We start from the raw sequence: 13,177 nt of genomic DNA on the forward strand, positions 1-13,177 counted from the left end.
CTGCTGAATCATCAGCAACCATTGCCTGGCTCTCCCTGATCCGACAAGGATGTACAGTATACAGCAAAAATAGTGATACTTTTTTTATTTTTGTTTCGGACAAGCGTTGTTCTCAAGTTGCCATTTAGTACTAAATCTTATATTTCACTTTGTAAACATGTGTATGTATGAGACAACGTTGGTCACTTGTTTTGGATAATTTTATCATTGAATAATTTTAGATCGTTTAAAAAAAAACGTTTCATGTTAAAATGATATTTCAGAACAAAAATTAAATGTTACAGTAGCAAGAATCCCTTTGTCAACTTGACTTAGCGAGAGTCAGAGAGACTAGTCTTTGGGCTGTCTGTCTGAATAGAAGAATTCAAACCGGGAAAGCGAGCGTCGAGATGGATAACAGTTTAAGCAGAGCGCTATAGTCTATGTTAGATAGGATCGTGATTTCAAAACTTACAATAAATTATTACAAGTCATAGTTTAGATATAGTCAACGCTAATTATATAATTCTAGTCTCCCAATGGGCTTTTGTCAGTTTGAGGAAACATTAATAAATAAATCAATAAATAAAAAAGCGAGGAGGCGAGTTATCTTCGTTATTAAAATACAATTAATTCTACCTTTCTATTATTTTACTTTTACTTTACGAACGGAAGACTATAATCACGTCAGAGATACTCCAATAATAATAATAATAATAATAATAATAATAATAATGGTGGTGGTGCTGATGATGATGATAGGATGGCTCTGGATTCTAGGCCTATGCCAATGGCTATATAACTCTTCGTCTTCTGCAGTTGTGCAGCAGCGGGGTCACTCACCTCCTAGGATGGCTTTTCAATTTTTCTCCTTCAATGTATCGTTTAGCCATCTATAAACAGTTGTTTCGATGATGTTAAGACAATTTGTTTTATCTATTTTTTTCATATATAGAGAGAGAGAATCTGGTGAAATGACTTATACTACAGTTACAGTTATCCGGAATCTGTTGGGTAGCTCTGGCTATATGTGACAGATGACTTGCTTGTGAGTGCCACCGTGAGACTGCCAGTTGACGTCCGGTTAGGCTCCGTCCACAACTACACCTTCGATACGTTCTTTACGTTAAATACAGAACTATGGTGGCTAAAAAGTCAAACTCATTACGTATTCTATTTTTATTTTTATCATAATTAAAGAATATTGCGTTAATTTTTCAATATTGTGCTAGCTGATATTTTGATAAAAAATATAGCATAAATTCTTTAAAATCATCTTTTATTGAGCGAATTTTCAAAATGCTTCGTACCAGGATGTTAGTCTCATTAGAAATGTGAAGAATGTGAGAGCTGCCAGTTAGTGACTTTCGAACGAAAATCATTGAATTCAGGTATCATCAGTTTTGCTGTATACTATACAACACAAAAAGGTTTCAATAATCGGGTGATATCACAGCAAGAAATAGACGAAACAGAAGAAATCCACCTTGGAGCATCATGGATCCTGCGAAGCTACGGCTGGGACCCAGGCTCAGAGACCCTACGGCTCCGACAGACCCAGTGAGAAACTTCCTGTCTTAATGTAGTAGGTGCTGAGAAGCATGTTCGTCCTCACTGTTAAAATTTTTTTACGGGATGTCATTATGTTGTAAAACATAAGGAATGAAAGGGAAAAAAACTATCTCTATCTCTCTTTTTCCCACTTCTTTTTATTTTTTCGGTCCCCACCCCTTCTTCCATTCCCCCAGACTTGAAAGTACCCCATCCCTAAACCTCCCTCCACTTCTTCTACTCTTTATAATGATATATAATTATGTTTGGAATCCTCAGACCCAAGTCTCTCTCTCTCTCTCTCTCTCTCTCTCTGCGTCTGCCAAGACAGCTATCAGTCTACTTCCTTTCATCTTTCTACCCGGCAACTGTCAATATATTAATTTGTCTATTTTGTAAAAACCACTCTGGGTCTTTTCATGCACTTATTCGCTTAATCTCTCTCTCTCTCTCTCTCTCTCTCTCTCTCTCTCTCTCTCTCTCTCTCTCTCTCTCTCTCTCTCTCTCTTTCAAAGCTGCAATACCTACGCAATGCTTATAACGTATAAGGAGTCCCAAACAATACTTATTCTTTCAGCTATTTTTATATATGAAAAAAAAAAACCTTTCACAAGACATTGTCTGCTTTTAATGAGAATCGGAATTAGTCTCTAAATTGAATGGTTAAAATTAATTTTTTATAACAATGATTGTAACACACACAAAAAAATATCATTATAATGAAACAAGACAAATAAAAACATAAATCTTGTAAATTTTCTTTGCATTCACAAGATCAAAAGGGGGGGTGTCTATTTAAATATTACCACAGGGGGAATATTTGGGAAAGGGGGCCCTTTGCCAAATGAAGTAGGTAGATTACTACTGGGAGAGTCTAGAACAGATTTACCAAAGGGTAAATTAAAGTTTACCAAATGAATCACCTACATTACTACAGAGTTAATCTAGAAAAGATTTACCAAAGAGTAAATTTAAGTGGTTTACCAAATGAAGGTCCTAGATTACCGCAGGGAGAATCTAGAAACGATTTACCAAAGGCTAAATTTCGGGGGTTTACCAAATGAAAAACCCACGGGGTACTGAAGACGGGCCTGCTTTAGGGGATTTAAAAGCCCACTAACCTTACAGAAAAAAAAAAAAAAAAAAAAAACCGGGCCATGGTTACTCGCGTGCATACGAGATAGACAGAGCGATGGACGGTGAGACAGAAAAAAAAGGGGGGAAAGGCAAGCAAACAAAAAGTTGAAGAGCGGAAAAATTGTACAGACAGATAGACAGAAAAAAGTAATTTAGCTAAGAGGAACAGACAGGAAATAAGACATGAATTAGACAGAAACAAAATTGTACATTTAAGATACAGACAGATAAAATAGAAAGCAAGAGAAGAGGAATAGACAGGAAATGGGACGAAAATTAAACAGAAATAAAAATAACACAGAAGAGCTGAAAATGAAATCTAGCAGATTATGTATGGGTATGCTTTTTACGTATACTATATATATATATATATATATATATATATATATATATATATATATATATATATATATATATATATAAATATATATATATATATATATATATATATATATATATATATATACCCACACACATATATATACATATATATATATATATATATATATATATATATACATATATATATATATATATATATATATATATATATATATATATATATATATATATAAAGCTACAGATCTAGAAGGAAAGCGAACGAAAGCAGAAAAACTTCATTATCTTGAACTACATGACCAAACATATAGTACAGCATACCCCAGTGTTAACATACATATATACCACACATCCACAAATAAACAACAAATCCCAAATTTTCCCAAAAACATTTGCCTCTCAAATTCACCTCACCCCCCCCCACACCCCCCACCCTTGGGAGTATATCCATTGCCACTATCGGCCTTTAAAATCCAGTCTGCTCAAATCTGTCACAAACGATTATAACAGCATTTTAATGCTTACAAGTAGCCGCAGAATTTAGCTCCCGTTCGAAACACGTACCTGCAATACAGAAATATGACTTCATTAGAGCTGGAACGCATATACATTCAAGCCTCAGCACTGTAATGCTTTTTTTTTTTTAATCATAATTTCTGTTGCTGGAACGCATATGCATTTGAGCCTCCAATATAATGCTTTTATATATCGTCTGATATCATGAATCCAGTTGTATTAATCAATTGTGGTATTAAAACAATAGTTTGAGGTAATTAATAACATATATATACAGTATATATATATATATATATATATATATATATATATATATACAGTATATATATATATATATATATATATATATATATATGTATATATATATACTGTATATATATATATATATATATATATATATATATACAGTATATATATATATACATATATATATATATATATATAATATATATATATATATCAGTATATATATATATATATATATATATATATACATATGATAAATTTTGCACATTTACACGTGTTTTTCTTTGTGGCTGAGTTGTTAAGTCAATGGAACATCAGTTTCTTGGGCCCAGGTTCGATTCCCCGGCCGACCAGAAGCTATAAGCCTTGAGGTGATACTCCCTTGGGTCTTTGATCCAGAGGTAGAGAGAATCCAGAAATTGAGATTATTAAGACGACACTAGTAATTTGAATAAAAGATTTCGATTTTCTTTTCTTTAGATGATATATATTTTGATTTTATTACTTATTAGGTGTTTTTAATTTCGCATAGGCACGTACGCACAAACACACACACGCATATATATATATATATATATATATATATATATATATATATATATATATATATATATATATACATATACATATATATATATACAAACACAAATATATGTGCGTATACGTATATATACAAACACACACACACATATATATATATATATATATATATATATATATATATATATATATATATATATATATATAAAATTTACATATGTACATGTATATATAAACATCCAAAACTTAAATTTGAAACAGGAAAGAATTACAGAAGCAAAATTCGTTGCATACCCGAAATAACGATGACCCGCCGGAAATAGTTTTTTTTTTATCTGAAACGCTAATAGGCCAGATATACCTTTTATCCAGCACCCGCTGTATGGATAAATCTATAGTCAGGCCTGGATAACGTGGATAAATTCTCATCCATGGACTGATCTGTGCATATCCTCTTTTTATCCAGATGTAGATAGAACTATTTGTTTTCAGAACTTTGAGAATAATGTTGAAATTAGGAAGGGTGATTGGAAAAAAATCAAAATGGATGGTGATTGAAATAATAATAATAATGATAATAATAATAATAATAATAATAATAATAGTAATAATTATAATAATAATAATACATCTAAGCTTTTTACGTCTCTATAATAAACCGTCACAATAATTATTTTAACTGGGATAAAAAAAAGATAGGAACAACAACAACAACAACAACAACAACAACAATAATAATAATAATAATAATACATTCTAGCTTTTACGTCTCTTTGAAATACACCGTCGTCATAATTAAAATTTTAAATAAAATGCATAATTAATAATTAATAGCATAAATAAAATGTATTATCAATAATCATTGTAATAAAATCAATAATTAATGTTAAAAAATAAACGTTTAATAAATATTTTTTTTTTAAATAAATAAATTACCATTTTCTGCATGCCACTGCGTGAAAAAAACCTTGTAATTAGTCTAATTAACATTCGAAATGCATATCTTTTTTATTATATTGTTAATATTCATACAGAGATTTAGACCTGTTAGTAATTCGTGTACCTAACAAACGTGAGCCAATCGCTATACAACTTGAATACAAGGGTTGTGGCAGCCTATTGGTAACGTCCCTGCCTGGTGATCTGCCAGAGTAGGGTTCGAGTCCCGCTCAAGTTCGATGGTTTGTTGTAGTGTCTGCAACCTCGCCATCATTGTGTGTTAAGGATGGGGGATTTGTGAAAAGTTTGATAATTTTTAATTGAACTTGACTGGAAAATAACTCGAAACAGATAAGAAATAAAAAAAACCAGCTGTTTGAACGTTATGATTATGTTATAACATCTGTTCTGACAAGTGTGATGAACATGTGTTCAGTCGTCCAGAAACTTTTCTCGAAAAAGAATAAGTTCATTCGAGTACTTTAGACTTCTTTAAAATGAAACTACTTTTGTATCGAATATATATATATATATATATATATATATATATATATATATATATATATATATATATATGTATGTATATATATATATATATATATATATATATATATATATATATATATATAAATACACACACTTTGATAAGTTAACATGCCTTGCAACTTGCCCACTGTACCCACGCACGCACGACAGGATATTTTCCTTTGAGAGAGAGAGAGAGAGAGAGAGAGAGAGAGAGAGAGAGAGAGAGAGAGAGAGAGAGAGACTTCTTATCAATATATTGACAAAATAAAAATTTAAAAAAATGTAGAACAAAAATTTACATCAAAATGAAGATAAGAGAGAGAGAGAGAGAGAGAGAGAGAGAGAGAGAGAGAGAGAGAGAGAGAGAGAGAGAGAGAGAGAGAGAGAGCGAGAGAGAGAGACTGTGACGGGGTGAATGTCAGAAATGTTGCTTGACCTGAGGCTATTCTTGAAGGTGGACGCTTATTCTTCTCCTTCTCTTTGCCATCCTATCTCCTTATTCGCTAGTTTCCATTTCTCTATTATTCCATTCGGTTCATCTCCATCATCTCTTTCTCAAGATACTTTATTCTATCTACTTTGCCCTTTTTTTATCAACTAATTCTTATTCTCCTTTCTTAAGATTTTCCTTACCTTTCTCTCCAGTCTTCTCATTCTTCCTTTCTCATTCAAACTTTTCCTTTATATAATTCTTCAATTTCTTCCTCTCGCCTCCAAACTCTTCCTTTATATCATTCTTCCTTTCTCATTCAAACTCTTCCTTAATATCCTTCTTCCTCTCACCTTAAAACTTTTCCTCTATATCATTCTTCATTTTACCTTCAAACTCTTCCTTGATATCATTCTTCCTTTCACATTCAAACTCTTCCTTTATATCCTTCTTCCATGTCTTTCTTTCACATTCAAACTCTTCCTTTTATATCATTCTTCCATTTCTTTCTTTCACATTCAAACTCTTCCTTTAAATCCTTCGTCATTTCTTTTTTTTCACATTCAAACTCTTCCTTTACATCATTCTTCCTTTCTCATTTAAACTCTTCCCTAATATCATTCTTCCTTTCACCTTCAAACTCTTCCTTTATATCATTCTTCCTTTTACCTTCAAACTCTTCCTTTCACCTTCAAACTCTTCCTTTATATCATTCTTCCTTTTACCTTCACACTCTTCTTTAATATCATTCTTCCTTCTACCTTCAAACTCTTCCTTAATTTCATTCTTTCTTTTACATTCAAACTCTTCCTTTATATCCTTCTTCCATATCTTTCTTTCACATTCAAACTCTTCCTTTATATCATTCTTTCACATTCAAACTCTTCCTTTATATCCTTCTTCCATATCTTTCTTTCACATTCAAACTCTTCCTTTATATCATTCTTTCACATTCAAACTCTTCCTTTATATCCTTCTTCCATGTCTTTCTTTCACATTCAAACTCTTCCTTTATATCCTTCTTCCATGTCTTTCTTTCACATTCAAACTCTTCCTTATATCCTTCTTCCATGTCTTTCTTTCACATTCAAACTCTTCCATTATATCCTTCTTCCATGTCTTTCTTTCACATTCAAACTCTTCCTTTATATCCTTTGTCCATTTCATTCTTTCACATTGAAATTATTCCTTTATATCATTCTTCCATGTCTTTCTTTCACATTCAAACTCTTCCTTTTATATCATTCTTCCATTTCTTTCTTTCACATTCAAACTCTTCCATTATATCCTTCTTCCATGTCTTTCTTTCACATTCAAACTCTTCCTTTATATCCTTTGTCCATTTCATTCTTTCACATTGAAATTATTCCTTTATATCATTCTTCCATGTCTTTCTTTCACATTCAAACTCTTCCATTATATCCTTCTTCCATTTCTTTCTTTCACATTCAAACTCTTCCTTTTATATCATTCTTCCATTTCTTTCTTTCACATTCAAACTCTTCCATTATATCCTTCTTCCATGTCTTTCTTTCACATTCAAACTCTTCCTTTATATCCTTTGTCCATTTCTTTCTTTCACATTGAAATTCTTCCTTTATATCATTCTTCCATTTCTTTCTTTCACATTCAAACTCTTCCTTTATATCCTTCTTCCATGTCTTTCTTTCACATTCAAACTCTTCTTTTATATCATTCTTCCATTTCTTTCTTTCACATTCAAACTCTTCCTTTATATCCTTTGTCCATTTCTTTCTTTCACATTGAAATTCTTCCTTTATATCATTCTTCCATTTCTTTCTTTCACATTCAAACTCTTCCATTATATCCTTCTTCCATGTCTTTCTTTCACATTCAAACTCTTCCTTTATATCCTTTGTCCATTTCTTTCTTTCACATTGAAATTCTTCCTTTATATCATTCTTCCATTTCTTTCTTTCACATTCAAACTCTTCCTTTATATCCTTCTTCCATGTCTTTCTTTCACATTCAAACTCTTCTTTTATATCATTCTTCCATTTCTTTCTTTCACATTCAAACTCTTCCTTTATATCCTTTGTCCATTTCTTTCTTTCACATTGAAATTCTTCCTTTATATCATTCTTCCATTTCTTTCTTTCACATTCAAACTCTTCCTTTATATCCTTCCTCGATGTCTTTCTTTCACATTCAAACTCTTCCTTTATATCCTTCTTCCATGTCTTTCTTCCACATTCAAACTCTTCCTTTATATCATTCTTCCATTTCTTTCTTCCACATTCAAACTCTTCCTTTATATCCTTCTTCCATGTCTTTCTTTCACATTCAAACTCTTCCTTTATATCCTTCTTCCATGTCTTTCTTTCACATTCAAACTCTTCCTTTATATCCTTCTTCCATTTCTTTCTTTCACATTCAAGCTCTTCCTTTATATCCTTCTACCATGTCTTTCTTCCACATTCAAACTCTTCCTTTATATCATTCTTCCATTTCTTTCTTTCACATTCAAACTCTTCCTTTATATCCTTCTTCCATGTCTTTCTTTCACATTCAAACTCTTCCTTTATATCCTTCTTCCATTTCTTTCTTTCACATTCAAGCTCTTCCTTTATATCCTTCTACCATGTCTTTCTTCCACATTCAAACTCTTCCTTTATATCATTCTTCCATTTCTTTCTTTCACATTCAAACTCTTCCTTTATATCCTTTGTCCATTTCATTCTTTCACATTGAAATTATTCCTTTATATCCTTCTTCCATTTCTTTCTTTCACATTCACACTCTTCTTCTTTCACATTCACACTCTTCCTTTATATCATTCTACCATTTCTTTCTTTCACATTCAAACGCTTCCTTTATATCATTCTTCCATGTCTTTCTTTCAGATTCAAACTCTTCCTTTATATCCTTTGTCCATTTCATTCTTTCACATTGAAATTATTCCTTTATATCATTCTTCCATGTCTTTGTTTCACATTCAAACTCTTCCTTTATATCCTTCTTCCATGTCTTTCTTTCACATTCAAACTCTTCCTTTATATCCTTCTTCCATGTCTTTCTTTCACATTCAAACTCTTCTTTTATATCATTCTTCCATGTCTTTCTTTCACATTCAAACTCTTCTTTTATATCATTCTTCCATTTCTTTCTTTCACATTCAAACTCTTCCTTTATATCCTTTGTCCATTTCTTTCTTCACATTGAAATTCTTCCTTTATATCATTCTTCCATTTCTTTCTTTCACATTCAAACTCTTCTTTTATATCATTCTTCCATGTCTTTCTTTCACATTCAAACTCTTCCTTTATATCCTTCTTCCATGTCTTTCTTTCACATTCAAACTCTTCCTTTATATCCTTTGTCCATTTCTTTCTTTCACATTGAAATTCTTCCTTTATATCATTCTTCCATGTCTTTCTTTCACATTCAAACTCTTCCTTTATATCCTTCTTCCATGTCTTTCTTTCACATTCAAACTCTTCCTTTATATCCTTCTTCCATGTCTTTCTTTCACATTCAAACTCTTCCTTTATATCCTTTGTCCATTTCAGTCTTTCACATTGAAATTATTCCTTTATATCAATCTTCCATGTCTTTCTTTCACATTCAAACTCTTCCTTTATATCCTTTGTCCATTTCTTTCTTTCACGTTGAAATTCTTCCTTTATATCATTCTTCCATTTCTTTCTTTCACATTCAAGCTCTTCCTTTATATCACTCTTCAATTTCTTCCTTTCACCTTCAGTCTTCCTTTATATCATTCTTCCTTTTACCTTCAAACTTTTCCTTAATATAATTCTTCCTTTCACATTCAAAACTCTTCCTATATATTCTTCTTCCGTTTCTTTCTTTAACATTCGAACTTTTCTTTTATATCATTTTTCTTTTCTCCTTCAAATTCTTCGTTCTACTTCTCTTCCACCATCTTATCCTAAGTCTGATTCTTCTTATGGTTCGTCTCCATCATCTCGCACCGTTTCAACCCTTTTTCTTATCATCATCTTCCTCCTCCTCCTCCTCCTCCTCCTCCTCCTCCCAGGTCTTCATGTCTAGCCAATTTGTGCTCGCCCCGATGGTCATTTGCTTACATTTAGCATGCATAAGCCCCACTCAAATTGCCCTCTAATTATATGTAATAACGCAGCCACTAGTAGTCTCTCTCTCTCTCTCTCTCTCTCTCTCTCTCTCTCTCTCTCTCTCTCTCTCTCTCTAACTATACCACACCTCTTTCTACCTGGCAGCCTCGAAGAGAGAGAGAGAGAGAGAGAGAGAGAGAGAGAGAGAGAGAGAGAGAGAGAGAGAGAGAGATTAACATTTTCCACAATATAAACGTAAAAATACAGACTACTTATCGACATAATTGAGAGAGAGAGAGAGAGAGAGAGAGAGAGAGAGAGAGAGAGAGAGAGAGAGAGAGAGAGAGAGAGAGAGAGATAAGAGTACGTTCTCAACAATATAAACGTAAAAACACAAAGACTAATTACATTCATAATTGAAACCAGAACAACTGTTAGAGGTTTTTTTTTTTTTTTTTTTGTGACGATGCCGAAAAAGGGTTACGATGACTTTAAAAAAATAAAAAAGTATTACATAGCAAAAGTAGCTTTTATTTTGGCTAAGACAGCTCTATCTTAAAAAGCTCTATATAGAACATCAGTAAGGTCATGCACCCGGAAGTAGTTATCCAAAAATCAAGCTTTTTAATAAATAAATAAATACTATATATATATATATATATATATATATATATATATATATATATATATATATATACACACACACATACATATATCCCTTTCTGAGTGGGATTACCTTAATGTGGTGAAAAGGTCTGTGTATCGCGATGATCACCAAAGCTATAATAGTCAGGGTGTCCCTTACTAGGTTGGTTTGCTGTGAGTGATCAAACAAGTCTCCCACCATCACCAATCCCCAGTGGCCAGCATGGTGATGAAATTGGGCCAATCCCCAGTTATGAATAAGAACATGTCTGAGCCCTTTGTTCTACCTTTGTTCTACAGTGGACTGGAATTGGTTGCATTTGTTGCTGTTGTTATATACATATACTGTATGTATATATATATATATATATATATATATATATATATATATATATATATATATATATATATGTGTGTGTGTATATATGTATATATATACATATACTGTATATATATTTATATATATATATATATATATATATATATATATATAATACATATATGAAGGTTTTTTATAAAACACTTGAATTAAATAAATACAAAACATATAAGCTTACTTCACGGGCCCTAAGAAGCTTGTTTCAAAGCTTAACAAACGAATGGGTTACAGCTGATATCATTAAAAGCGTGAATTTTCTCTCATTCAAATAACTACAAGATTATTTTTCCCAGTTGGAGCCCTTGGGCTTATAGCATCTTACTTTTCCATCTACGGTTTTAGCTTAGATAGTAATATTTAGTAATAAAGATATTATAATATCATTAATAATAATAATAATAATAATAATAATAATAATAATAATAATAATTAATAATTAAGTGATGACTGTGGGAGTCACAACTAAATTAGGATATTCTATAAAATTTTATAAAGTTTTATATAATTAAGTTCTCCAAGAGAGAGAGAGAGAGAGAGAGAGAGAGAGAGAGAGAGAGAGAGAGAGAGAGAGAGAGAGAGAGAGAGAGAGAGAAATAATAATAATAATAATAATGATGATAATAATAATAATAATTATAACAGTGCATGCATAATATCACATGCAAAATAAACACGTGCACTGGTTGATAAAAAACTAAAGCATGCTTTTGTTAACTGTTCATCAGTATTTGTCTTTTGTTATTTCATGGTTGTTTTTATTTATTCACATGTTTCATTTTTTTGTCAGTCATATTTTCATTCGTTCACGCGTTTCATTCATTTGTCTATGACATATACATACGCGTTAGATTGTAATAAGATTTCCATCATAATAGCATGCCCTATTTTTTCTATTATCAAAATGCTATGCAAGATTATTTCCATTATCAGAACGCTATGTAATAAAATTTCCTTTATCAAAACACGATGTAATAGGAGTTTCATCATCAAAATGCTATGCAATATCCCTTATCCAAATGCTTTGGAATTTGATTTCCATCAAAATGCTTTGGAATTTGATTTCCATTATCAAAATGCTATGCAGTAAGATTTCCATAATCAAAAAGTTATGCAGTAAGATTTGCATTATCAAAACACTATGTAATATGATTTCCATTATCAAAAATGCTATGCAGTAAGATTTCCATTAACAAAAAGCTATGCAGTAAGATTTCCATTTTCAAAACACTATGTAATATGATTTCCTTGATCAAAATGGTTTGCAATTTTATTTCCATTATCAAAACACTATGTAATATGATTTCCTTTATCAAAATGGTTTGCAATTTGATTTCATTATCAAAATGCTATGCAATACGATTTCCATTATAAAAACGCTATGCAATAAGATTTCCATGATTAAAACACTATGTAATATGATTTCCATTAATAAAATGCTATGCAATATCCATTACCAAAATACTATGCAATTTTATTTCTATTACTGAAATGCTATGCAGTAAGATTTCCCTTATCAAAACCCTATGCAATAAGATTTCCATTATCAAAATGCAATGCAGTAAGATTTCCATTATTAAAACGCTATGCAATAAGATTTCCTTTATCAAAACGCTATGCAATAAGATTTCCATTATCAAAACGCTATGCAATAAGATTTCCATTAACAAAACGCTATGCCATAAGATTTTCCTTATCAAAATGCTATGCAATAAAATTTCCATTATCAAAACGCTATGCAATAAGATTTCCATTATCAAAACGCTATGCAATAAGATTTCCATTATCAAAACGCTATGCCATAAGATTTCCATTATCAAAACTCAAACCCAAATAGCGAAACAGCACAGGTAAAGAAGCCATTCTAGACCACAAGGAAATGTAACAGACACGCAC

At 31.3% G+C, this 13,177-nt stretch overlaps 1 protein-coding gene across 1 annotated transcript; it reads right to left on the reverse strand.

Annotated features, from left to right (window-relative positions):
• Positions 1 to 7,653: 7,653 nt before the first annotated feature.
• On the reverse strand, positions 7,654 to 9,106 carry LOC137658981 (uncharacterized protein PF3D7_1120000-like). The gene is made up of 3 exons (XM_068394088.1): positions 9,033 to 9,106; positions 8,246 to 8,500; positions 7,654 to 7,870 (listed from the first exon to the last, which is right to left on the reverse strand). Exons 1-3 carry the CDS (start codon positions 9,104 to 9,106, stop codon positions 7,654 to 7,656), a joined length of 546 nt encoding a protein of 181 aa, XP_068250189.1.
• Between the last annotated feature and the right edge of the window lie 4,071 nt (positions 9,107 to 13,177).

The sequence above is a fragment of the Palaemon carinicauda genome, chromosome 19 (genome assembly GCF_036898095.1).
Source record: "Palaemon carinicauda isolate YSFRI2023 chromosome 19, ASM3689809v2, whole genome shotgun sequence".
Taxonomy (NCBI): Eukaryota; Metazoa; Arthropoda; class Malacostraca; order Decapoda; family Palaemonidae; genus Palaemon; species Palaemon carinicauda.

Excerpts from the sequence above, each read along its gene's own strand:
- LOC137658981 (XM_068394088.1), bottom strand. The coding sequence starts at position 9,106 with ATGAAATGGACAAAGGATATAAAGGAAGAGTTTGAATCTGAAAGAAAG. Across the intron at positions 8,501-9,032 it reads AAGAATGATATAAAGGAAGC|AAAGACATGGAAGAAGGATA; the intron begins GTTTGAATGTGA and ends TGAATGTGAAAG. Across the intron at positions 7,871-8,245 it reads ACAAAGGATATAAAGGAAGA|AAAGACATGGAAGAAGGATA; the intron begins GTTTGAATGTGA and ends TGAATGTGAAAG.